General features: G+C 34.6%; 2 protein-coding genes across 2 annotated transcripts in view; one reads left to right on the forward strand and one right to left on the reverse strand.

Moving 5' to 3' along the window:
• Positions 1-2,763, forward strand: part of LOC113496522 (neuropeptide F) — a 42,716-nt gene extending 39,953 nt beyond the window's left edge. Inside the window, exon 4 of the mRNA XM_026875764.1 lies at positions 2,691-2,763. Within this exon, the coding sequence (XP_026731565.1) occupies positions 2,691-2,735 (45 nt within the window). The 3' untranslated portion in view covers positions 2,736-2,763. The remainder of the gene's footprint in view (positions 1-2,690) is intronic.
• Positions 2,764-4,847: 2,084 nt separating this feature from the next.
• Positions 4,848-27,974, reverse strand: part of LOC113497044 (C3 and PZP-like alpha-2-macroglobulin domain-containing protein 8) — a 143,864-nt gene continuing 120,737 nt past the window's right edge. The window contains exons 12-26 of the mRNA XM_026876479.1: positions 24,529-24,720; positions 19,936-20,164; positions 16,670-16,820; positions 13,147-13,305; positions 12,734-12,931; positions 12,278-12,503; positions 11,787-12,075; positions 11,052-11,447; positions 10,799-10,908; positions 10,557-10,702; positions 10,091-10,283; positions 9,615-9,771; positions 9,273-9,424; positions 9,015-9,174; positions 4,848-8,916 (exon numbers count right to left, since the gene is read on the reverse strand). Of these exons, the coding sequence (XP_026732280.1) occupies positions 7,282-8,916; positions 9,015-9,174; positions 9,273-9,424; positions 9,615-9,771; positions 10,091-10,283; positions 10,557-10,702; positions 10,799-10,908; positions 11,052-11,447; positions 11,787-12,075; positions 12,278-12,503; positions 12,734-12,931; positions 13,147-13,305; positions 16,670-16,820; positions 19,936-20,164; positions 24,529-24,720 (4,393 nt within the window). The 3' untranslated portion in view covers positions 4,848-7,281. The remainder of the gene's footprint in view (positions 8,917-9,014; positions 9,175-9,272; positions 9,425-9,614; positions 9,772-10,090; positions 10,284-10,556; positions 10,703-10,798; positions 10,909-11,051; positions 11,448-11,786; positions 12,076-12,277; positions 12,504-12,733; positions 12,932-13,146; positions 13,306-16,669; positions 16,821-19,935; positions 20,165-24,528; positions 24,721-27,974) is intronic.

The following is a 27,974-nucleotide window of genomic DNA, read 5'->3' on the forward strand; positions in this document are numbered from 1 at the left end:
GTTCGAAACGAGTTTTGCCTGTTTTCGCTAGTCTTCTCACTTTTATTTTTATTTTTCTGATAGACAGTTTTGTACAAGCGTTTGTCTGCGGATTAAGCTTTCATTATTGCTATGAATTCGTTGCTTGTTAAAAGCAGCTCTACTTTTTTTTTTTTTCCCTGTTTTGGGAAATTATGGATCAATTTTTTTTTTTAACTTTCTCTATTTAAAAATACCTAGATTTTGTAGAAGGCCCTCACTGACAATATATACCTAGGTATTGGTTGTTAGCTAGCTACCTAAATTGCATCCAAATTTATTTTTATTTTTTTCTTAATCTGTAAAGAAAAAGGTTGCAAGACTTAAAAGGTACATAAAATAGGTACCTACATAGAAAAATCTACTTAAAACTGTATACCTTAAAAATCAAATTACAACGGTTATTTATCTCCAAACATAATTCATTAAGCTACTAGTTAAATTTTCCATTTTCTTTTTGATCTTTTGCCTTTTGGTGTTGCTTTTTTAAACGAATAAAGATCCTAAACAAACAGCCACGTGTTCGCAGCTAAAGTAATGCGTATTTGTAGGTGTTAATATGATTTGCTTTAGTTAAGAGCTTTGAGAATTAAATGGGATTAAAATTAAGAAAATTCTGGCTGCATGACATTATGGGCAGTGGCAAATTTTAATGTGGTCAGTAGTCTAGTTTTGGGTTTGGTAACCGCAAAATGTTTATAACAAGTTTTGTTTCATTTACATTATGACAAATAATTTAAGTTATCGAAAATTCCTCGTTAAAGAATTGAATGTTCACAACCATTCAAGGCACGCTTACAGCACCCTTCAGGATGGTTAGTCCAACTCGCTCTTGACTTTTATGTTATGATATACTGAAACGTAAATAGACAATGAAAATAAAGGCTACCTACACGCTGAAATATATCTATTTATATTTCCTTGTTTTGATAATTAAATATGGTGTTAGTTGATACATTGTTTGCACACAACCTTTGAACTATTGTTGTTTGAGATATATCTGATAAGTACATACCTACATAAGTTCAACGTGGTCTCTATTTTTGTAATTGTTTTTATTTATAAATAAATGAGAGTATAAGTAGATAATATTAAACTGGTAGAATAGAAATCATTTTAAACTTGTCCTAACTAAATTAAAAAAACAGGTGGTACCTTCCTATCATCATTTCTTTTTCCAATTCCATTTTTCGAATTGGATGCAGTTTCATTTCTAATGCTCTACGAGCAAAAAGTTTACATATCACAAAGGTTCCATTAAAGCAGTATCAAAGGAATTTTCAATATGAATTTCATATATTCAAATCCTATTGAATCCTATTACATTTGAATCGATTCATACGAGATTTATGACTGTTGAGTGCAATATGGAGAATAAACGTCGATATTGCATCTAAAAGTATCTTTTATAGCCTTGGACTTATGGAAGGAAAGGGTGATCTTAGTATGATTTTCTTATGACCCCATAGATACAGGTATTTTAATACGAATGTTGTATGGCAGATCTCATGTAATGGCTTCTGATCTTGGGAATGTTAATAGAGAGTTGTATTTGAGTGTAGTTTTATGAATTTTAATTCAGGTAATAATTTAGTCTATCACTAAAGATAGTTTTGAGTTTCAGTACAAAATAAAAATAATAATATATGTAACCTCAATTACACTTATTGCTTAATAGGGTCCCTAAATTTCAAGTATCCAAATAATAAAAAAAAAACAACACACGTTCTCGAATCGACATCCACGGAACAAGATAAACTCAATACAAAAACAATTACCTTCAAGTGTGTGCTATTGTTCCAAACAATTCTCAATTCGGACACTCAAAATATTATGATATTTAGGATAAACATTTAAACATGTAAACTACGAGTAAACTTTAAAGGTTAACCCACTTAAATACGAGAATAATACCGCAATAAAACAACAGTGGGAAAATGCGAAAATTTATTGGTTTTCAATAACGTCCGCGGTATTGGTCGTAATAACTTAATTGTTTTACGCGAATATTATTATAAAGTTTAATAAGTCCATTACTGACCGTGTGTTGAAATTGAATTTGTGTTTGGGGATAGTTTATTCGTTTGTATATTTCGATGTTCTCACTTGACTTAAAGGGCTTTTTATTGTTGCGTGAAGAGTGTTTGTTTGGTGTTGTTTGAAAATAGAGATGTACTTTATGCCAATACCATTAGTTTAGTTATGATGACGTATTATTTATTTATGAGTTCACTGTTCTCATTCGTGTTGTAATATAGGGCGGTTTTGTATATCTAATATTCATTGTATCGTCAATAGAAGATTTATTTCTGTGAATGAATAGGTGCAATTTAAGAGGTGGTGATAGGCTATTGGCCTTGGCGATTTAAACTAGAGAAAGATTTTAACCGAAACTAGTTCAAATCTTTCTCTAGTTTAAACTTAAATCGTTAAATAGTTTGACCCAAACTATAATAAACATAAGCCGTTAAGCTTTATTTATTAAGAAAACTGTAATGATCAATGAAATGAAATTTTTTTTTTGATTGCCAATGGAAAATTTATAACTTAGACAGGACCCAAACCTCCTTAGCAAATAAGCTTACATACCCTGTATTATAATGTTATACAATGAACAAAAAAAATATTTAAAATTATCTACATTCTAAATTTGTTTTTCTTCTTGTTTCCAGAAGCCGGACATACCCGCCTGGCTGTCGTACGCCAGAAGGAGATGAGGTGTGCAACAGTCTCGGCATCCATATTAATAACCAAGTCATTTATCAATGTTCGTGATTACTGTTACAGTTTAAAACGTTTATGTACCACATTCAAAGTAAAAGCTATCCATTAACTTGTACGTTACCCCTTGAATAACATAGAGACTCACTAGTTTGCGTTTTGACTGATTAAATTTTATTGAACTTTTTTTGTAATTTATGATTTATTTTATTGAATTGTTTATTTATTGAAATGTTTAAAGATTTATTTATTGAATTATGTATTCCTTTTCTTTTTTTTTACTTAAAATCGAGATTGTGTTTTTATTTCTTTTAAGCATTTATTTTTCTGTAGTGTCATATATTACATTTGACTGTATATCTTAAGAGTCATTTTGCCATAGTATCTTGAAATAACAATGTACCTTTATGAATCAAATATCATTGTAATGTTATGAATAAAAGCAATTGATAAAATGTAATATTAACTTGTTTGTTTTATTGTTTTCCTTTAACGAGGGCAACAACTTCTCTTTGGGTTAATTAAATTCGTCCAATTTTCTGTGAAGTAAAGATAAAAGGTCTGATAATGTCAGTGTGATAAAATAATGGATATTAAAAATAAACGTTGAATAACACTTTGGGGGAAGGCTTCGCTGTTTGTCCATCTTATTATTTACCGTAGGAAGTACTCAGTTGAAATTTTTGCTTATTATGGTACAGTTAAATATATAGAAACAAAAAATGAAAAGATAGGGTTGAGCAATGTATGTGCGGTCATAAATTTGGTGGCCGATCTGTTTTATTTGCAATTACTTTCTGTAGTCTTTATCTACAGAACCCTCGGTGCCATGAGTTTGACTCGCACTTGACTGATTTTTTACTACAACATTTAGTTTAACACTGTTTACATCAGATCATAGCGGGTCAAGATAAAATTCTAATAATTGTAAACTTTCTGTTAGATCAAGTATTGCCCACATCAAGTCTAACCCGGTCTCCACCTTCCGAAACTAGATACCTTTTTCAGGACACTTCATGTTTGATGACGAAGATGTAAAGTATCCTAATTAAATACTTTACGTAATATCATGATTGCATAGTCGCTGCTTGCAGATGTCATTAATAGATACCTAACCACAAAATATTATATTTGTATACCGAAACGGTGAAATGTGTGGGATCTAATTTAAGTACTGTAACAACTTTATGTACCTACCACATTAATTGAGCAATTAAACGTACGCTTTACAAATAAAACAACTGATAAATAAAGTTGACATAACGCATCAAACAATCGCTCATGTTTATTACTGATGTAGGTACCTACAATTTGTGCGAAACAAATTAGATTTTATTTGTGAGCGAGAAAACAGTAATTTAATTGTAAACACAATTGTACGTCGGAGGTGTTATTACTTCGAAATGTAGGTATTTTCTTTGGGATTCAGGATTTGACGTGATGACTGTGTATCTAAACGAAAGTACTTTTGGCATTTTGCAAAAAATTTGGGTTCAATCTATCAAATATGATATCTAAATTTTAGGTAGAATTACGAGTGTTTAACACATTAAGTCGAAGTTAAACTTATGAAATTGATGGCACTTAAGTGAAGTTAAAATCAAAATCTAAAAATTCGGTAGTTTAATGATTTGAATCTATAGTTCAGTGTTCTAAACATTACCTACAATCTCTTTCACAAAAAACAAAATCATCAAAGTATGATTATTACACCCTAGCAATAGCGTTAGCAATGAGTTTTTAGAAGAATTACGCTTACTGCTCATGCCATCTATTAACGATCATACACAACGTATTTTATACAAACGCCCGATAGATGGCGCGTGCGACATTATAAGGTTGTTGTTAAAACCGGAAATCTTTTTTTCCGGAAAATTTAATTATATCAAAAGTTTTTCTTCCAAAATTTAGCCAGAGATCTATTTTATCATTACACCTGCAGAATTTTTAATTGAATATACATACGCCATAGGTCTAGAGGCTGTTTAATCTGACACTAGGTTTCATATAAATAAAAAAAAGTATGGTTTACGGGGAAATAATTGGGTACCAATGCTTGTCTCTATCCAAATTATACATAAAAATAAAACAAAAAAAATAACAACACATTTTATGTTAAGAATTATTTAATCGATCCTATTAACTAATCCGTTTCAGTACATCGAGGTTTTACTTTATGAATGACTAGCTTAGTTTTAAGCATAAACATAAACTATGACCTTATACCATCGAGATGAGATCTTTTTATACATAATATCGAAAAATTGACGTTTATCCACCGCGCAAGCACCTATTTATCATACAATCCTTACATTTATACATTTAAATCGCGCTTAATTATTTTTAAGCCCCTTATTCATAATAATGTAGTAACTATCGTGAGAATGATTCATTATTAAATGATGTAACGGTTTACGCACGCGTATTCGTGTATCGACTCGCGATCCTTTCGCGTCTGCTCATGATTAAGGACTCCGGTTGGGTCCGAAACTAGTCGGGCTACCCCGATAAATGCGCGTGAGTAAACCGTTACATCATATAATAATGTAGTGAATTTGTTCACTTTTTTTTACTGATGATACATAGGTGATAATTTCATCTGTTTTAAGCTACATTAAGGTGAGTTTCAACCTTACAAAACATTATTTTTGAATAAGGGGTAGATTTATACAATTCAAAGTATTTCTATAATCGGAGACACATCTGTCAAATTCAGGGATGCATTGGTGCAACGCCCTAAATAATTTTCTTAAAATACAATAAAAAAAGCTAAAGGTACGTATAATTATATTATATTTACATTAAAAGGTATTTTTGTAGGTACACAGAAAATGATAGAAGTTATTTTAGTTCCTTTATCATAACATTAAGGGATAAGGGAGTATAGAATAAATTTAAATCAGAAATTATTTTCTAAGGAATCTATGACAGCACTACGAAAGAAAACTTTTCTAAAGAGACTAGATTCTAAGGTAGGTAAGTTCTAGGTTCACTCAGCCCTATCTTCAGCCATTCAGCCGAATAGCCTAAATATTGACTTTACACATAGTTTAAGGATAGAGGATAGTTCTACATAAGTTCTCAGATCAGATCAGTTCATGCATACAATTATACAAAACTGTGATCTAAAGTTCTACAGAAAACAGGAAATGTGAATTCTAAACTTGTGATATTTTAAGTTTCGATTAAATTATTCATGCTTTAAGTTTGGTGCGCAATGAAACCTTTTTTCTACCAGTAATTATTTTTTAGTAACGGTGCCATCTAGTGATGGTGTATATTAGTTTTACAGCGAACACAGCTCAACAGATTTTTATAACACCTAACAGATGGCGCTGTGTTAACTGAACAGACAACTTCAAGAATTATCATTCAAGTTTAGAAATTCACAGTTCATAGACACAACATAAAACATCTAGACAGCTACTAGAACTAACATTTTACATACAATAGATACAGAAGACGATAGACGGATGGAAATTCTGGGGCATTAGCATTACAATTACATATCTAAGAGACTAGTACCACTATTAGTCATTATTCTAAGGGTAAACAATTACTTTGGCAATAAGAGATCCTATTTACATTAGAAAAATCAGTAATTGCTATTCTAATAAAAGGCTGCCTTAATTATATGAGACAACTGAAAAATCAGAATAATTATTAATATTGTTTAAAAATCTCAATTATTTAAACGTGAAGTATGTTAACATCGATCTGTATTACAAATCATCGACCGGTGTTTGTTAAATCTTTAAGGGGGTGTGAAAAACCATGATACAGGCCTTCTGGTGACTAAAAAACTAAGACATCAGCACATTAACAAAAGAAGAAGACGAATAGATAAACAACTTCAACAGGCAGCCCAGAACACTAAACAGCATAATTATCTAGCCCTTCTAAATTTTAAGTAGCATCTAAAGAGAAGCAAATTCCAAATAATAAAATTTCTGTTTAACTTATCATACTCTACTTTATCCTTCCATTTCAAACTACAAAGCCGAAAACCGGCTAAATCTAGGGATTAATAAATAAAATTCCGCTTTTCAGAGGAAGCGTTACACGTACGTTAGAAGTCATAGGTCACAGCGCTTTACTTATTCAATAATTTAGCTTAGACATAATATTTACAGCACACACAATCGTTCATACGAATCATTCAGATGAGTGCATTACATCCTAACAATCAACAATAAAATGTGCTTTAGGAATCATGTTTGAGATCAACAATTTTGAGATAATTTAGTCGGAGGGTGCATTATTTTGAGTTAAATCTTTATTATCTAGGAAACAAAGATTAAATGTCAATGTTCTTACTATCCCTAGTATTTCTTCAAGAACCCATCCAGTTTATATAGATCCTTACTAGTACGCAGGGCCCTTTCGATCATTCCCATTATTAATTGGTTGTATCAGTTTCAAAATCATGCACTTTCCATCAATTGTTTTTGACACTAATTACAGGTTTCAAGTTGCATACTGTGTTACAAAAATATTTTTACTGAAAGTCTTTGTATCTTATACATTATATAACAATAAAGTTTATAATGATCGATTTTCGTCTACTTTAGTAGACATGTTATATCCTAATTCGGAAAGTGTATTTTGAACATGAAGTTTTTCGTCTATTTTTGAAGGAACGTTATCAGATCCTTCTTTGAGAAGCTCCCATACATTGTTCTTGGCTGGTATTTCGAATCCACCTTTATTTTCTGGAGCAATATCGGACTTTACTGTTTCTGACAATGTTTTTGATGTTTCAGAAATAGGTGTCGGTGGCATTTTGTGGATCTCCTTGTTTATCGATTTCATTGTCTTTGCGTTATATTTTTGGGGAATCACTGATTTCTTTTTAGTTTTGTTAATGACTTCGGGGATGATCTCTTCAGTTTGATTGTGCTTAGTCACATTAACAGTCGAAGCAACTTCTGGTTTTTTAATTTGAGTTACAGCTTTAGGTTTTTTCGTTCGGTAATGGATTGACTGTATATTATTATTAGTGATAGTTGTAATCGTGTGGGGCATTGACGTATCTGGGTATAAGGAAGCTGTATGTTTCTCAGTTTTTATAGGATTTTCAGTTATAATATTATGAAGAACTTTAACAGGTGTTACTCCCAATTTTGTTTCGATAGTCGGATTTGTTTCAGTGTCGTTAGCTACTACACTGTGTTCAATCATCTCATTTGATAGTGTAGTTGATTTTTCTTTTGCTTTTTCCATCACGACAGGTCTTATAGCTACTTTTTTGACAGTTACTACTTCTTCTAATTTTCCATTGTAAGTGTTATTCGTTCTCCCCATGCTAAATTCAATCATTCTCTCAGTCGTAGTAGGTGGGACTGTATTTTTAAGTGCTTTTATTTTCATATAGAATTTTTCATGCTTATCGCCGTATGTTGCCTTCAGAGTTCCTTTCCTTCTGGGGTAATTTTTCTTTTTATTGAGTTCTTTCTTTGGCATTTCCATCATGGCTGCCTTCTGAACAATAAGTTCAGTGCTTATTTTTGGGAACAATAGGCCTATATCATTTTTAACATCCTCATGTTTAGTTTTGTTGACGTACGTAACAGTGGGGATTATTATAGGATCCACGACGCGTTCAATTTTGGTTGTGGTTGTATTTTCTGGGATTTCAGTGCTTACGTCAATCGTAGTTAAATCTTGAGGAGTACTTGAATCTTTATCAGTAGTGCTTTCAGTTTCTTCAGTGGTACTTGTAGCTTCGACTGTAGTAGTACTAAGTGAGGAACTTGCGTCAGTTGTTACAGTTGAAGCCACAGTAGTTTCTTCAGTTGTTGAAGGTTCTACCGTTGTTACAGTGCTAGTCTCCAACAGAGTTGTTGTTTCAATGTTCTCTGTAGTTCCTTCAGTGTGTTCTTCGTAATTCTTCCTGAATTCATAATCTCTGCTACATATTCGTCCACATTCGCAAATATTATCAATGTTAGCGCTAGTTTTGAGGCTTGCTAGTTCAGTCTTATCAAACCAGGTGATAAAATCATCGTCAGTTATTCCTCTTAATAGCGGGCTTCCTGGTCTAGCATGGAAGAAGGTTTCAACAGCTAGGTCTGGCCGTGTTGATGGATAGATTTTAGCAAATGCTGGGCGTAAGCTGGTGATGACGAATTTGGATCGAACTTCGTACGTTACGCAGACTGGGCATGTGGAGCTGATCTGTAATGATGAAAGAGTTGGTTAGATATGCCAAAAAAAAATCTTTATAGTCCATCAATAGATTTAACATTCGAAAGATACAACTATTTACTACTTACGTTGGCAAACACGAACCACACTGATTCCCCTCTCGAGCCGTAATGTAGGTCTGCAAAAGTGGCTCCATCCAGTACCACAGGGTTGACAGAATGAAGCTCATAGCCGGAGAAAAGTGATGATTCTAGACGAAGGATTCCCGAACGTTCTTTGCCTTTCCATCTGAAATGTATGGAAAAATATTAGTGAACAAATTAAATAAGGTTAAGTGAGAAATGTGTCTGGTAATAATTTTAATCTTGTATTGTAAAATTGCTTACTTGAAGCAAGTCTTGATGATCAAGGTAGGTAGGTTGCCTTGCAAGTCTTCGATACTACTTCTTTCAGGACGAATTTCTTCAATGATTGCAGCTTGAATATTAAGCAGAGCATTTTCTGGTTTCGGTGTGTATGTAGAATAAGTTATTGTTCCCTGAAATTATATTAAAAAATATATAATTAAATTTATATTTCTATCATTATAACACACTTCTATTTAATAAAGCCTTTACTAAGTTCTTAAATCTCATAGCTTAAATTTACATGTGCCGGTTATTTTGGTTTTCAAAAGGTGAATTATGAAAGTACTAACTACATATTTTAAAACTTCTTCTAAAACTTACTTGTACAGTAGCACAGCCAGCTCCAGTAGCATAGACGAACACTTTAGTGGGCAAGCCGGGCAGTTGAAGTGGGCGCGGTGGAGTGCGAGCGCGGAGTTCCAACGTGTCTGTCAACTCCATGCCCGCTGTTGCCAGGGAAACTGTTAGGGCCCGGTGTCTGAAATAGTTTAAGGGTAGTCTGGAGTTAAAAGGCTGGGACATAAGATAGAAAAAGTAGGTAAAAAAGGCTATTAACATTTACCAATATTTAAAGACTTTGTGCAAGAAATCCCCGACCTAATGGTCGTTTTGATTTTTATTTGAGTACTAAATATAATGGACTTTAAAATTTAGATTTTTTTAAAAACACTTTATTGATTTTTTAAACTAATCATCAATATTATTCAGTGTAAATCCGAAAGCAGAAAATCCCTTTTTTACACAATCACAAACAAATTGCTTAGTACCAACTCATTAACTAGAAACAAACGACCAACCTATCATGAGCCAGAGCAGCATACTGGGCAGCGGCTTTCGTGGCACTGTAGGCGAGGCTGGGGTGCCGCTGTAGCGTAGAGGCGCGGTAGTACAGGAAGCGCGCCGCCGCCTCGCCCTCCGCCAGCGCGCCGCGGGCACACGCCGCCAGTAGGACTCGTACTCCAGCCACGTATTGCTCCATCGTTACCGCTTCTAAAAAGTTATATTGATTTTTTAGTAATTTTGACTTCATCATCATCATATCCCAATTTTTAATTTGGGGCCGTCTTTTGATTTCCCATACGAAAAAGGGGTACCTACCCCCGTTTTGTTAAAACGAAGCTTGATAAGAAATAAAATTTAGAGTCAAGTTTGGATCAGAAACAGAACATGACATGTTTATTTAAATAAAATCCATTTTGATTCTAAATGCCATTGCTAAGACAGAATCTCTGGATAAAAAAAGCAAACCAGTTATATCCTCACCATATGACGTAGTCTTGATATTCCTAGAAGTTTCCTCTAGAAGCCAATCAGCAGCGTCCTTTCTTGGCGCTGGCCATCCAAATTCGCCCTCTTCTGTCGTCGACGCATTCCTTAGAATCACTAATGCTTCGGGTACTATCGGACTCCTAGAAAAAAAAACAATGAGACAAATTATCATCATATTTAACAAAGTATAAGAACATTCTAATAAGGTTGGTAATATTGGGAAAATTAATGGTTACCTTGCCAGTACTAATGCTAGGACAGTTGCAGCAAGAGCGGCTGGAGACGTTAGGTTGCGTAAATTGTTTTCCAGATAACTTTGAGATTTCTTGGCTACATCTGCATCGACCTAGAAAATAAATAAAATCATTAAGTCTGTTGTCATTTGGAGCGAGCAATAATAAATATAAACTAGATCTAAGTTTACTTTATTAAAATCAACCGCAATAATTAATTGTCAAAATCAAATGGAAAATATTTAATAATAGCTACCTGATTCTCGACCCCAACTTCAAGCAAAGCTACCAACGTCTCCGCAGTCACTTCAACTCTTCTCTCCCAATCAATTTCTTCTTGAGTCATATTACCGTCTTTATCATAATAATAGTATTCATTCACATCTACTTCTTTTGTACCATTCGTTTTCGTTATATCTACAGGATAATAATCAACTTCCTTATCAGCAGCCAGCGGTGTAAACGATCCATCGTCATTTTGTCGAGTTTGTATCCACTTCTTGATATTTTGAAGTAAATCTGGGTCAACGGGGTAGTAAGACTGGATTTTGGTCAAGATTTCCAATATTTTAATGGTTGATAAGTGACTGCTCATTCCTGGATGGTCGCTGAAGGAGTTATCGCTTTTTCGGAAGGATAATAATACTTGTACCTGGAAACGTATAAAAAACAGTTATACTTTATATCCTTAAATTCATGTTCAATTCGCGTCCCTGATGCTGCGGCTACTCATAATCAAAACCTACTTGCAACATCTCACACTGCTGTAATTTGACCTATGTTTACAAATAAAGCATTCTGATTCTGATTCTGATTCCGGGTGGATTCAAAACTTGGCTGTATTTGAAACTAGTTGGGCGATACTTATAAAAACATACGTGTGAGTCACCGATATTAAAATACTTTAAATATTTTTACATTCGCGAAATCTAGATATTCAAACAAAGCCGTTACTCTTTCACGACACTAAATTGAGGAACAAAAATCTTACCTGTTCAGGTAATTTCCTCAAAATCCTTTCCCTCTCAACGTCATCTACCAAATGCGGTATATGCTCTAGCGCCAAGAGCGGTGCCAGACTAGCTGATGCTGCAGACAATTGCGAATCCCTCCAAACTTCAGCCCATTGATCAGTAGAATCAGTCTGAAGACTGTACAAAGGCAGATGCAGACCGCCTGATACGAGAAGAGTACCACTTGCCGAACCTGGTACAACACCTCGAGGTAGGCCAAGTTCTAGGACTTGAGAGAATCCGGCTTCTTCGTTGAAGTTCCAAATTCTGTAAAATATAAAGGAATTTTATGACATTATTGCATTACTTAAAAAAAATTGACACCTTAGTATGTTATTCAAAATTTAATATACCGTAGGATAAAAATACAACAATTGTAACCACCATATTATGTCTGCATAGGTATTATTTGCCAAGATTTTCATTAAAAATCAAGTTCCTAAGTCTGACTGTCAAATATCAAACTCACCTAAAATCAGCTTTATCTCCCCATAGTGCACTGAATCCAACAAACTTGATTCTCATATCGGGAGCTAGAGGCCAGACCAGGAGTCTTCGTTCAGATGGTGCAGCGCCTCTACCCACGGATAGGCGACCTCCTTCCCACCACACCCACCAAGCACACCAGGAATCAGCACCAGAACAGTCCTCATCGCTTTCCGTTTGCTCTGCACTTGCTAAGTGGACATCGTAACCTGAAAAGAGGTAGGTAGTTCATTTAAAAAGGATGAAATAAAAGCATTAGTTTTTGCACTTTAGCGTTTTCGGACTGGCAAAAAATAGAAAAATTATAAGAAATTATAATTACTTACCTATTTTATAATAATTTGATCTTTTGTAACGCTTAGAATTAAATAATCAGGTAATGGTAAAAAACCCAGATGAGTTTTGATTGCAATAGTAACAGAGTAAAAAACAAACAAACCGTGTTTTCCTTTAGCAATCCAAACTCTAGTTCTCTCGAAGACAACTCTATACATATCATCCGATGGTTCTCTTATTGAAGACAAAGCAACATGAGCAGCTCCTTGCGCCCGTAACTCCAGAACTAAGCCAGCTCGGTTCCTAGGTGCTGCTACCCATTGCCATTCCCAAGAACCACGTGAGGATACTGCTAAATGTTCTAAAATGGGAACAAATATTATTGATTACTAATTAATGCAGAAGAAATAAAAATGTCACGAAAGACCTATTCGGCCTCGATCAGTCAATCAACTCATTTGTGCATGTGACAGTTGCCAAAAAATTAAAGCTGTGTTGGTACACAACGTCACTGTACTTTTACAAGGGTTACCCACAGATCATACCGTTAAGCTGAATCGAATTGCCCATACTTACCATTGGCACAGAAATAAGCACTCTGTGTATCAGTCCTGTGTAATCCTTCAGGTAGAACCAGCACACTTGCAGACCTGATCACGGACCCCACCAGAGTCTCATTATTGAATGATGTGTAAGAAACTGAGCAGTTATCTGCACTGTATCCAGTAACTTCCACTGTAATAGGAAAAAATGTTGAGATGTAAAAACTTCTTTGGAATTCTGCCAAAAGAGTAACGACGAAGAAGAAAAACTTCTTTGACACTAGACTTGGTTTAAATACGATTAACTCTTTAGTACTGTAGTAATATGCTATCATTATCATACTTTTAGCGAAATCAAGTTATTTTGGATAGCAGAAGCTAAAATAGTACAAAATTACAAAGTATAATGGGGATTCCTATACGCTTACAACCCATACGCTAAAGTCGTCATCATCTTGATCTTGTATGTGCAAATTATCACCACATCTCTTTCTCTCTTTCTCTCCTACTAACCACTACATAAGTTATTTCTTTCTCCCTCTTGCTCACCACTACTAAAATTGTCTAACATAATTAACAAGCAATCAATACTAATGGATATCACCACTGACCAAACAAAATCACATCAGTCGGTCATCATAAATCGGAACCATAATAATTTAGTGAGACATAAAACAGTTTTATCATCCCGAGTCCCATTGAACCTTATTCACGACGCAGCATTTTTATATCTATTCTTTATTGCTATGACCGAAGGCAGATGGTTTGGTTTGAAAGAAGAGATGAAGAGGAAGCGATTTTCTGTGGAGTAGCATATGCAGTTAAATCTCTTTTTTATATGTATTTTAAATGTTACAAATTTTAATCCACTTTAACCTGCTTGCCTTGGAAGCTACCAACGTAGTTCTTAAAAATAGTTTTACATCTGGTACAAATTCTCAAAGAGAAATTGTTTATTTAGAAAATATATTGAGAGAGTCTAAAGGCATGTGAAATTACAGGACCTAGAGTATTCTTAAAAAAAAATGTGTTTGTAACATGTCGACGTTAATTTATTCGTACATTGGTGTCCTGTATTTTTGATGTAAATCATGTTGTTGAACGTAAAACTGTGTTTTTCATCTTTGTATTAAAATACTTAATAGATGCAATGGTAAACTCAAGCGTATTCGCAAGTTTCAAACCCAACCAGAATAATGAATAATGAGCTGACTTGAGTCGAATCATCTTTAAATTCTAAGTTATGCAGTACAGCCTTGTTACCTTTCAATCATCAAAAACCTTATAACAACATTAATTAGGTGTTATTACCGTTCTGACACAAGTCTTTAGGCATAACGTTACCCGTATCAACCTATTTTCAGAGCACTTAGACCAGCCACCAAGATCACACGTTCCCTACCATATTGCAAAGGTAATAGAATCGGCTACGTTTATTGCTAACAACTATAGGAAACACTTGAAGGCAATTGAAATACAATGATTGTCATTTTATTGTTCGCAGAATTGAGGTTAAACGTGGATAGAATAGATTTTAGTGCTAGTAAAATGGGTTTTTCGTATTGCTATCGGGAATTAGTTTCGTTAAAATTTTATGATCATTTTTAGGTTAGGACTGTTTTGGAAATAGATGGATCGTTTTGTGGTTATGTCAAGTGTCGACTCTCATGATGACCTGTTAGTGGCACAGGAACTAAATTGGAATCTGCCATTTAACATTGTCCTTGAAAAAATTAGTAAATGAGACCCGTTATAAATTAGTGTGTTACATCTTTTACTTGAAGAATTTCATTGATAGCTACACATTGGAGTCTAATCTAATACGGTATCTCAGAATTATTGAGCAGCATAGTCAACAATGATACAACCAATACTCGGAACTACAAATCACAAACAACATCAACATAACATTATCATACCTTATTACAATATGCAATAGAGCGAATTAGTTATAGACAGTACAAGCAACTATCCCGTGCTATATCAATTGTCTCAATTGCTAATTTGCCCCGACACACATGGCTTTGTCGCGCCGACTCTAATTTAAATGTTTATTGAAACAGCGCCGTGAATTGAACCAGACAATGAGAATGTCGCACTAATGGTACCATTTGATTAAACAATTCATGTGTCATCAGTGAAAAGGGGTTGAGATAGTGTTTAGGTTGAGTTAGGATGGATACTTAGACTGTTTTCGAGATATTATGGAAGGATTAACTGGCGAATACGAAAACGTTTAACGATGACCGAAATACAGAATTTGGATTATGTAATTTGCGTTGTCTTGTAGATGATTTTCATTGAATAAGATAATTCTAAAACTCGTTTCAACTTTTCCCTATAAACGCTTAATATATACAATAATGTTCGTAACTATATAAATCGATTTTTTCTCTATTGCGTACGAATATTCTACCTACTTGAAAATTTCATGTTCTCTTTTTGATATTTTACTGAAAGTATTCCATTGTAAATTTGCTGACGTTTTAAAATTTTGATACCCCACATAAGATGGATGCTCATAAAATTTCTCTTGAAAAGACTGTCTCAAAGTATAATTTTGAACATCATAGATAAAGCTCCGGGATTGCTATATTCTCTCTTAATCTTACTTGCAACAAAGTATCAATATGAACATTTTTGACTTGCAAGTTAAAAGTGTGTATTTTTTGTCACAAAATAATTTTGGCTGGATTACTGATTATTTACATAACTGAAAAGACATGTTTGTATACGAAGTTTTTTAATTATTTTTATTTTAGGCTGACAAGACTGTACAAATGGCATGAATAATATTAATTTTCCAATTCACCTCAACCTACAGGTGGATTAATTTATATACAAGTTATTCAAATTCACAGACTTTTAAAGTATTCTGGCTCAAGCCAAGCGATTCGCACGATACCTCGCAGGCATCGCACGCACAAAATCATAATTACGACTCCACAACACGTATTCATTAATCCCAAGTCACAAACTTAGTCTTTAACTCCGAACTTCGCGATCAGCGCTCACAAATTCGGGTGTCTTTAATTTCACAATTACGCGGGACTTTAAGAATTTGCCTTCACAACTTCATTAAAATATTTTGCTCCAAAGATTTCTTCGGTCGGGATTCGGAATAAATTTTTGGTAAGAAGCTTCGCGTTCTTTGTCATTAATTAAGTATTCGTGTAGCTATTAATAAATCTTAAAATTGACGAGACTTGACGCTGATGGGATTAAGGTTTTAATTTTAAACGAGATTATTGTTCTGCTGTATCTAATGGGAACTGATGAGGGATAAGTAGCTGGTGAGATTTTTATTTAACCATGCGCAGTTTAGTATACAACGCGTTATGGTAGGAGTAAAATAAAAGAGAGAAGCATCTAAGTCATTTTAGGTAGCAAGAACCCAGCATACCTATTCATTTTCTCTGTCGGAAACTATAACGAAATCCACCAGTTAGTTGCTTCGCATAACTGATCAATTAAACTAAAAATATCGGCCTATCTTAAAGTAGAAAAGAAATTCTATAGTTTTTTTTTCAAAATTAACTTCGTGCTAATTTCCTCACCAGTAATATTCTTCCTGCCAGGCGTGTTGACGGCGACTCTAACCACCAGTTGTGTTCCTCCGCGGGGCCCGAGTCGGAGCCTCTCGGTGACGTACAAAGCGCCAGTGCTTGCGAACGCTGCTCCTGCGCTTAATGCTAACAATGCAGTTACCTGGAAAATGGAATTGAAGTGAATCAAAATGTTGCGGGGTTTTGAACTTGAAGAGAAACTTCAGAAAATAAGCAAATGATCTGGAAAATAGTTAAAATACAATTTCTGAAAAAAAAAACCAATCCTGTACGAAGGAATGTAATCCTTGTGTTGCGGGGGGTTCTCAAAGATTAAAGTCACATTAATAATTTTAATAATTATACTAAAATTTTTTGAAATTATGTAACTTATAACATTAAAGCATTAAAAAGAACACTATTTTACAGGGAGTCCTTTTACTTCAATAAAAAATAGTAAAAAATGTAAATTGCCATTTTATCCTTCTAAAAACATTTTATTTTAACATAATCACAATGCCTACCCAAAAAAAATAATAGAAAAACGAATCTGTACATTCCATATTATTCTCTCAGGCCACTGAATAAACATCTCTCTTATTAAAGTGTCTACAACACTACAAAAGCAATAAGCTCGTGTTCTGTTTCTGCCGTGAAAGCAGGAGTGTTATATTTTCGCTATAATCAATATGATATTAACTGAAATGGAATTCCTCGATTGTCGCCTCCTCGAGTACTCCCAGAGGTGCAAAGTCAATAGCGACGAGAGCTTTGTTATTAAAGCGGTAACCATGCAGTGGGAATTCCTGAGACTTGGCTTAATAAGCCTTTGGGACCTTCTTACGACAAAATGAACAACATGAAAATACGGTTATATGATGTAGAGAAATCATGTTTGCCCAAGTATTTTTTGTAGTGAAAAAAATGTTGGACAATAGTAAATGAATAAAAAGAAATGTCAAATATTGAAGTAACAGTTAAATGTTATTTTTGCGTGGAGAGCATAAGTGAATATAGTTATTTTTTATATATTTTTTAAAGTACCCTGATACCCAACATCTTTGCAATAAAAACCTACCTAGATACTTAAGACTTGCGAAAAAGGCAATGTCAAAAAAAAATGTCCCACCAAAAACATAGTCACCCTAAGAATAACTGTCTCGAAGTGTGATTTGTAGTGTTGATTCGTCAGATATTTGGGCCAATAGAGGGTGGCTGGGGATTGTAGAGGGCACACAATTATCCCGAACGGATAGTCACCCCCCCCCCATCTCTCCTCACATAGTAAGAGGTATTTACCTTATCTTGTACCAAGAACATTTTAATCTAAGAGTCTCGTTTGAGATTTATCGTTTAATTTTCGCTTTATACTTCAATTTGCATGTAGCTTTGTTTTGTTTTTGGTGTAGTTATGAAAGTAGTGATTGTGTTTTGTTTTTGAGATAAATTGTTGTCTAGATTTCAATAAATTAGATGGAATAGACAGCTAGTTAATATTCTAGTGAAGATGTAAATGTCATAAATGTTGATAAATATTTAAAAAATATAACTGTATTTGTATTTTCGTTATTGATTACGATAATACCACGAAAAAAGAAATGCACTAAATTTAAATATACCTTAGTTCAAATATTATGATTCAAAAAATGTTATCCTGAAATATGTTGTATTTACTTCAAATGCAAAAATCATTCAGAAATCAGAACTGAAATAAATAATATTTGGAAAGAGTCATATACCGATAAAATATCTCTAAAAAAGGTATCGCTCACTCGATAAACCCAAACTACCGATAGCCACATGTGATACCGATTTGTTTGCGATCGGCGTCGCTCATCGAATCCCGATTAGGGATTCCGGGATGATCCCGGCGATTCAGACGCGAATCCCGGCAAATGGGGCGATTAGGCAATCTACCCCGGTATAAGCGCTCCGAACTCAAATCTACGCGGTATACGGTGACGCCGTTCAAAAAGCAGCCAGCGCCATTTTAGCCTTTTTACCCCATTCATTTAGGGAACTTTCAATTTAACCTGTACCTAATCTACCATTCAGATGTATGGGAGGTTTTAACGGCTGCATTTGAGCACTATTAATACTTTGAATATTCAGAAAGTACTCTTTGGGGGAACGCTACTCGTTTCGTACCTTAAACAGATTTTTGAGAAGTTTGAATGAAATAGTTTTTTTTAGGGTGTTTTTTTATTTGAAATTCATTTCGCATTCTATATACTATTTCCTTACTTACTACTTTTAATTCAGTTTGAAAATATATCATGATAGTATAACTGAATATCTGTGTGTATTTCACGAATGAGAATTAAGTCTAAACCGCTTGAATTGTTTCTAACGATATGTTACAAAGTTTACAGGGTCTTAGTTATGGGTTAGTTTGGGTTCCTATGTTCCTGTCCAACCGACATACTGTAAGGAGAAATGATCTATTTCCTAACATGTGCTTAATACCAGGGGTTATATTAAGAGGTCACTTTTTGATAGATTTATAAGATTTTCAGATAGGTTTGGTAAATCAAATGTGGTGAAGGCCAATGCGCCGATCCCGACATGTTGCAAGATCGATCCTTGATAAGGACAAGATTGTTCTGACTCATTGACTCTTTGTGTCAAAATATTTGAGTGAAGCATCCCGAAAAAAAAATATAGCATATATATAGTCAATTTACATTGAGCTAAAGTCCAAAGCTACTGTTGGTTCCTGAAAGCACTGGCACATTTACTGGGAAATATAAAAATAAAAAATCCTGCGTTAAAAAAAATCCGCTCCAAAACGAACACGTCCATCTATCTAAATGACGTTATTTACATCAAATGATAAACCTAACACAACGGCCTGGCTTAACGAATACGGTCCGTTCCGTGTGAGCGAGTCCTTACGATCGATTTAGCTAGAATTGCTCAACGAGCGGCAGAATCAATTGAGTATAGCGAGTGTATTTTTAACAATACAAATACACCAGTTCCTATAACATTATAAATGTCACACGTTAGTTTTTAGAAGTAAATCTTTTTTATAGGTATAAAATGTATTGGGCATTTTTTTTTGAGAAATTTCTGTGAAATTTTTTTTAAGTATGTCTCGTTGGTCTAAGGATTTGTTTTCCTATATGTGTAATATGTTACATTTAAAAGATCATATTCGATTAAATATTTTTTATTATAACTGTCTGAAAATAAACTATTTTTATTTTATTTACACCTGCGACCGTGAGTTCCTAAGCTACTAAAACGTTAAAAATTAATAACATGTTAGTACTTACATCCATACAGTTATTGATGTTATTTGTTATCTTGACATCCACTTCCACAGTCTCTCCGACTTTCAGAGCTGGTGGTAGAGAGAAGTCCAGTTGAATCGGCCTGAAGACGTTAATGGTCCGGGGGGCGGAGAATCGAAGGCCATGGTTGGAGAGGGAGAGAGCCCAAAGAGACCAACGACCAGCCTCTGAAGGGGCTGAAATCGTCACTCCGTCAATTGAAAGTTGATTCCTGAGAACAAAGAAGGTTTTAAGTATTTTTTCTTCATAGCAAAAATACCTCTTAAGTATGGAAAACAATTTCTGCATATTTTATCTAATTATACATTTTAATTTTCTTTTCTTTTTCAATTATTCTTGATGTGTTATTGTCAATACGGTTTGTAGGTATTTTTTTATCTGAATCTGCCAAGATTATTTCAAGTTAGTATAGTTACTGGCACGGATCTTGAGCGCTGACCTTCACCTGCGCAGAAGTGATTTTTTGGGTCCCTTTTTTGGTATGAAGTGAGGCGCGGGGCGGATAAAGTGCAGTGATTGGCCCGCAGCGCATCGCGTCATAGCCGTCACTCGTGATTGGTTGAAATTCGTTCTTTGCTGCAGTTGCATGCATCACAAGACGACGAGTACGCACAATAGATTGACGTTTTATTTTACGATGCGCAAAGCGATCCCCACTCCTCCGCCGAGCGCTCAAGATCCGTGCCGGTGACTATACCAGTGTTTTTATTTGATTTACTATTACGAACGCGTGTAGTTGCTACACGTGCTACGTTTCTCGTAGCACTTGCGTAGATGGCGACTACGTAAGTCTACACTCGTCTACGCCTCTCGCATACCAAATAAGTTTATGTACGTTGTGATTATCACACCTTTACAGTAGTCTTATAATTGGACTTATCTAAATATCTCTGAATCGCCTTTAAATAATCTTAAATATCAAAGTGCTGAAAAGAAAAGCTTCTTTCTATTAATTATTGTAACAATCATCGAAATTATTTCAAATGTATTGGAACTGAATTGTGTAGGTATACTTAGTACTTAACATTTCAAGAACTTAACATTAAGTCAAATATTAATCCTGTTACTGTTAAACGAGTTTAGTTACAAAACATTAGAACTCATTTTAGTTCAGGCATCACATTAATTACATAATATTTCAAGTACTTCGTGTATGCAACGTTAAAGCTTTTCAATTTTATTGCTCGCTAGTTAGTTATATGTTAATTAAACCGAATAATGAAATAATTTTATCGAAACATTGTTGCCTACTAATTTAATATCGAAAACAAAACAGTGATTAATGGGTGTACATGCTTTCGGCTGTTTGGTCAGTTTAAAATATGTAGAGAACATTTTGTTTTGTGCAAGCACGTTTATAAATTGGGAACAATGATCTGAAGAATCGAAAAATTATTTTGGTTACAGAATATGTGCCTGTTTCGGTAATTATTATACTTGTATCCCCTAAGGGGTGAGTAGAGGTAGAGGTGTGCTTTGGGTGTTTGTAGTTTTGTACGTGGCTCTCGTTGACGAGTTTTTACTGAATTTAAGGCTCTTGAAAGTCGTAAAAAGATGAATCTTTGAGTTGAATTCTGTCTTAACAAGAAATTGTACGGTAAAAGTAAATTAAAAAGAAATTGAATACCATTTGTTCTACACACATTTGACACATCCAATTTAGTAATTGATGCTTATGAGTCATGAGTATCCATTACTCATACTCATTCATAAGTTATGAGTTTCAACTATTCAAATGTGTGGTGTCATCATCATCATCATCCGAAACTTTTCTATGTTCTATTTTGCGTGATATCGTACTCGAGTTTATGAGTTGATCCTTTATAGATAAAAAGAAAACTTAATTCAAAATGACATCATCTATCAAGTTTAGCCTAAACGCCAAGTTTCTCAAGCTTAACTTAAGCAAATCTCAAAGGCGCAAAGTTAAAATATTACACAAGACATCGCTTTGTCTCCGTCGTACCATCGTCCGGCCGGACGGTGCCCGGACCGGACCGTTTGTCTTCCTGTCTCCTTGTGACTTATAATAGTGCGATATGATACATTTGACAGCCTTATATGTGAATGGACTTTGAATGGGCGTTATATTTCACGGCATATAAGCGGTAACGATGACATGTGTTCTTAGATGTTGGTTTAAGCACAGGAAAGGCGACGGTGCTTTGGTAAGTTAGGGATTTAACCTTAAAGGGAATGTAGGATAGTATTGAAATGTATAATGTGAGACATTAGGTATCTTGGTCGTGGGAAAATCGTCATCATCCACCTAGCCTTTTCTCAACTACGTTGAGCTCGTTCCCAACCTAAACCGGACTTTATGTTTTTAAATCAACTGATCATGGTGAACTATTAAAACATGGGAGCTGTTATTAAATACAATATATAACACTCCCCTAAAAATACCCCACTGCTAATTTAAGCTTTCTTCACATGCGAAAGCATCTCCTTAACAACAAAGTACTTATTTACGGCAATCAACAAAAAAAAAGAGCAAACGTCGCCTTATTTCCCCATTTCCCGGTCAAGTAAAAGTCAGCAGTTCGTCACCACCAAGCATAACTTTCAGGCCAACAGATGAATCAGCGAATTGGATTTATGCGAGTTCACTTATTTATTACCGATGCCACAACTTTGTTCGGAACCGAGTTTTTCTCGCGATTTTCCCTCTACGGAATTCCTTAACGAAGTTTGAGCCCTTCTACCCATATTGAACACGCTGTGAATATGAATCTCGGCATACGTTTCTTGTAACTTAGAAATCATGAGTTTTTATGTGACCTAGAAAGTTAAAAATTGTTCTGTTGTAGACGCAAATTCCCAAGTTGTGTAAGGGTTAGTAGATATGAATTCTTGATTTGCATTTTCACGCTAGCTTTTGACGCTAGAATACAGATAGAGATACGGACAGACTATTGAAAGTACGTACATTTTCTTACAGAATACATAAAAACCACGGCAAAAATATTAAATTTTTATTTTGTTTAAAATGAGGTTGTAATTTTCCATATCCTTCTCAAGTACACTAAGATATACATAAAGGAACATATTATTAATGATCTTTCAAATTTATACTAATATATAAAGCTGAAGAGGTTGTTTGTTTGAACGCGGTAATCTCGGGAACTACTGGTTCGAATTAAAAAAATCTTTTTGTGTTGAATAGGCCTTTTTATCAAGGATCGCTATAGGATATATAACATCACGCTGCGACTAAAAGGAGCAAAGATACAATGGAAATGTTGAAAAAACGGGGAAAATTCTAACCACGTGGACGAAGTCGCGGGCAACAGCTGGTATATTATACTAGCTGTTGCCCGCGCTAACTATCTTACTTCAAGTCTAGTTATGAGTCTTTCAACACTAATAGTAGGCACTTACGTGTTCAAAGAAAATAGGACGTTGCTTAGAATCACTAAAAATAAAACCACTCGGGAACAAGGAAAATACGATGGCAAAAGCATTCTTGGCCCGCTTACTCCATATTTTGTAAAAGTTCAACCTTTTACTAAGTATTTCTTGGAAGGATTATATATTTACGGGATTTTGAGATTATGTATAACAAATTACAAGCCTATTAGAAAAGTACCTAATATTTTGTAGAGCGAAAAGCCTTGAGAGGTTTTCATTTTTGTTTTGTGAATTCAGCGATAGCATATGTTTTTATTTTAGAAGTATAATGAGTTGCGAAGGTTTACTCCCTATTAATTTTAATCCGTTTTAACAAGGTACTTGATTTGTATGTTTTTCTTTGGTTTGTTGTTTAATAATGATATTGTTTTTGTTGATCATTTTTAGGTTAAAATTTCAATCAATTCAACGGAAGTATACAGTATGGGTACAAGTTGAAGTTCATATGTTTCAAAAATGAGAGGAGTATTAGTATATATTATATACGCGATTATTCTGTCGAAGCTACTGTACTTCAAATATTTTAAATGTTGAATTGTTGATGAGGATAAATTTTATGAAATCCTTCAATGTAAATAATACTAGTAATAACTATTGAATCAGCTTGGGATCTGTGATTACGCAACCTGATATGTTCAGTGAACATTTTCTTTACATCACTTTACATTTTTTCACCTACCCAGTTTAAAAGTTGAGTGTTTACTGTTTTTGTTGACAAATTGTCAACCGCTTCCAAATGATCAAACAGGGTTGGTTCGGTATCATTGTATTTTTAAGACCAACATGTACATATAAATATATACTAATCTATACTTCTATACTAATGTTATAAAGAGGAAAGATTTAATTTTTTGTTTGTTTGTTTGACACGAGGAGAGAAAAATTCTGGACCGATTCGAAAAATTCTTTCACTGTTGAGAAGCTACATTATCCCCGCTGAACATAGGCTATAATTTATTTTGAAAAATATATGAAATTTGAAAGAGAAAAATATAAGAAATTGCTATAATGTTACCAAAGGTGTAAAATCGAAATCCTATTTCTACGTACGCTGCTAATACTATTGACAATAGAACAAAATGATGTACTACGGGTTTGTTTACGACGCGGACGAAGTCGCGAGCAACTGCTAGTAAATTTATAAAAGTAATCTTAAATACTCACGTATAATTAAAACACTTCCACATCCACAGCCTATCGTGGCTCGCAGGTGGTACCAGGTGCGCAGGCGCGTGCGGGGCGGGCGCAGTCCTCTGCCGGTACAATACGCCTCCACCACAGGTGCCGCCGCCGACAAACAGGGATACGCCGGCCGACACAAACTCTGGACCCGGTTGCTCTTCATGTTCTTCAGTCCTGGTAAACAAAGAAAACTCTTGTTGCAAAATAAGTCGACGAAAAGATACTTCATAGGATATACGTTGTTTCAACGTATATAACTTTTAAAATCAAATATCCAGCTAAGCCAAGAATGTAGTTTTTTCTAAGAAGAATTTCAAGATCTTTGAGATTAAAAAAAAAAACATTTTTACAAGCATGTATTACATGTATTGCTGGGCCAGCCGAATGGTTCAGGTCACCACACTAGAAGCTCACGTTTCGCGGTTTCATCCCCGCTTAGGATCTGACCTGATGCTTATTCTAAGTAGTATTGGTGTTTTGGTATCGTGTGGTGGACAATGTCTCAAACTCTTAGTACAGTAAAAACTACTTAAAAAATCACAACCACACTAGTATCGAAATACCTATCCTAAATTCATATTCGACCTTTGTCATAAATATCTAAGTAAGGACGGAAACTGCTCATGCTCCTACATTTAGACGGATGAAATGGCAGCGAATATTTTCTTCGACGTGCCGGCAGAAAGATGAATCGTCTGACATAATCCTCGGCTCAGCTGGGACGAAACAGGATGTTGAATATACAGGCGAAAGTTTTTGACGCACCCGCTGTACATTAACTTTTTGAACTAAGTATATGCATTGTTGTTTAATAAATTATATTATTTCTATGAATGACAATATAGTTGTAACATACAATCGACTTCATATAAAAAGTTTCAAGTTCAATTTCATGAAATTGGACCAGTATACAGTATACAGATACAGACGAATTGAAAATCTCATTTTTGAAGTCGGTTGCAAATCACGGTTGTCTTACAAAATGTATGAATCAAACAAAAAATGATGATGACGATGTCTTTTTCATGCACTTTCAAAACAAAGAAAAAAACAACTAATTAACACAGCGTTTGATTGGACCTACTTTTTATTTTGTGATTGGTCCAACAGAAATTCAGTATAGGTCCGAAAGTCGGACTGGTTCTGGTATTGGCAGTTCCCATGGAAAATTGCCAATACCAAAGTTTCACTTGACAGCTCAATTTTCAAGCGACATCAAACTATTTGAGTTTGACATATGCTGCCAGGCTAAAAAAATGTTCTACATAGTTAGACGTGATAGGCTTTATTAAGGCTGATACCAAATTTTAAACACTGTTGGTTTTGCCGTTTTTGTATTCATCTTGCGTCATAAAAACTGTATTTTGTAGGTATATTTATCCAAGTAAATAATTTTTTTTAGAAAATGTAGTAAAATAATTTTTGAAGTGATAATCTAATATTTCGCTCTCCTATCTTTCACGCATTCTGTCGACTAACACAATACACACAAGTTTTTTTTTAGAGAAGGGTTTTTGTAAGTTTAATAATTTAGATTAAACTGATTACGTTTATTTATTGGTATAGCAAGACTTTTTCGATCCCACCCAGAGTTCTTCATACGCGTCATACAAACGCGTGAGTAAACCGTTATTAAATAAATAATCCTCTATGGAATAGTTTCAGGAGGCAATATATTAGCATTAAAATCCCTTTGTGTCCAGCATAGTCCATAATTGTTCTAAATTGTACCTGAGTAGGCTTCATTCAATTTGACTAATCATATGATCCGATACTAAACAATACGACACACAATCAAATCAATAAAGGTCAAAATCGAATATTTCGATTATCAAATATTCGGAAATATAAACGCGTGTACGCCCGTGATAAATCTTCGTATGTGCAAGGGAAAATGAAACGTATGACGATAAATGATGTATTTCTCTTTGAGCGCCGTTTGGCATTGTCACGATATTTGATTGACATTGCTGTGGGTCTGACACCGCCGTTTAAAGTAGTACTGGCGTTGTAGGAGCAAGATGGCATGCTACGCTATGTAGAGTGGCATCTCTCTTACTCTGACAGAGTACTATATTAAGAGGCGGTGGTAGATATGTACATGTGTTTATTCACAATGATGTTTCGTAGTGCCTGTATAATGCTCATGATATGGGCTATTAATATCGTGGTATGCGTTTGACTTTGTCGAATTTTAGCTAACGTTTGACAGTCGGACTTAATGATCAAAGTGACTGTTAGTATTCAAGCTTTGATTTCGTTTGAAGTTAATGTGGATTTGACGGATGTGCCATATGTAGGTATAGGTTACCAGGCCTAAGGCGCAATGCGTAATTAGCTTTGATCGTAAGAAAACATATAAATGTACTGACTGTGTGATTTGATCATTTAAAAATCGTCGAGAGAATTAAATTTCTGAATGCAGTATTTGATTTTCTTTGCGAGACACATCCATACCAATCATCGTCATCGTCCTAGCATTTTCACGACTATGTTGGGGTCGGCTTCCAGTCTAGCCAGATGCAGCTAAGGACCAGTACAAGAGCGACTGCCTATCTGATCACCTCAACCCAGTTACATGGGTAACACGATATTACTAAGCTAGACTGGTAGTCAGACTTTCTAGCTTCTGACTACTTGTAACAACTTTCACACATGTTGAACTATTTGCACATTTGTTTTTCATCAGCCTATTTGTTCAGAACTCTCAGTGTAGTAAAACCTATTTGAACAGATGTCTTTCGGGCATCTTTTAAAGGTAATCAAAAAAATCGTAAATCTTTTAAGGTATCTTTAGAATCCAACGAGGCATACTATGGCAAGAACCTTCGTAGTCATTCCTTCAAGAAGAGTCTACGGTGGCTGCATATATGTTACATAAGTAAATAGAATAGAATATCAAATTTTCTAGGCGTTTTTGAAACGTTACCTCTTGTTGCATGGTTCCAAAATGACATTCTTATGGAGAAGAACCGGCAAGAAACTCCATGCCATTGTTCTTTTAAAAATAACACACTACATAAGTATAGGATTCGACATTTATATGAAGATTGCATACCATATCTATACTAATCTATACTCTATACTAATATATAAAGCTGAAGAGTTTGTTTGTTTGATTGTTTGTTTGTTTGAACGCGCTAATCTCAGGAACTAGTGGTTCAAATTAAAAAATCTTTTTGTGTTCAATAGAACATTAATCAAGGAAGGTTATAGGCTATATAACATCATGCTGCAACTAATTGGAGCGAAGATAAAATGGAAAATGTGGCAAAAACGGGGAAAAATATTTATCTTCGAGGGGTTTCGTTCAAAAATTCCTAGCTTATATCTTCTTACCACGCGGACGAAGTTGCGGGCAACAGCTAGTATATTATAAAGGGATTCTCCGGTATCGGAGTCTGACTTCGTGTAAGAACAGCCTAACT

Source organism: Trichoplusia ni, chromosome 8 (assembly GCF_003590095.1).
Source record: "Trichoplusia ni isolate ovarian cell line Hi5 chromosome 8, tn1, whole genome shotgun sequence".
NCBI lineage: Eukaryota > Metazoa > Arthropoda > Insecta > Lepidoptera > Noctuidae > Trichoplusia > Trichoplusia ni.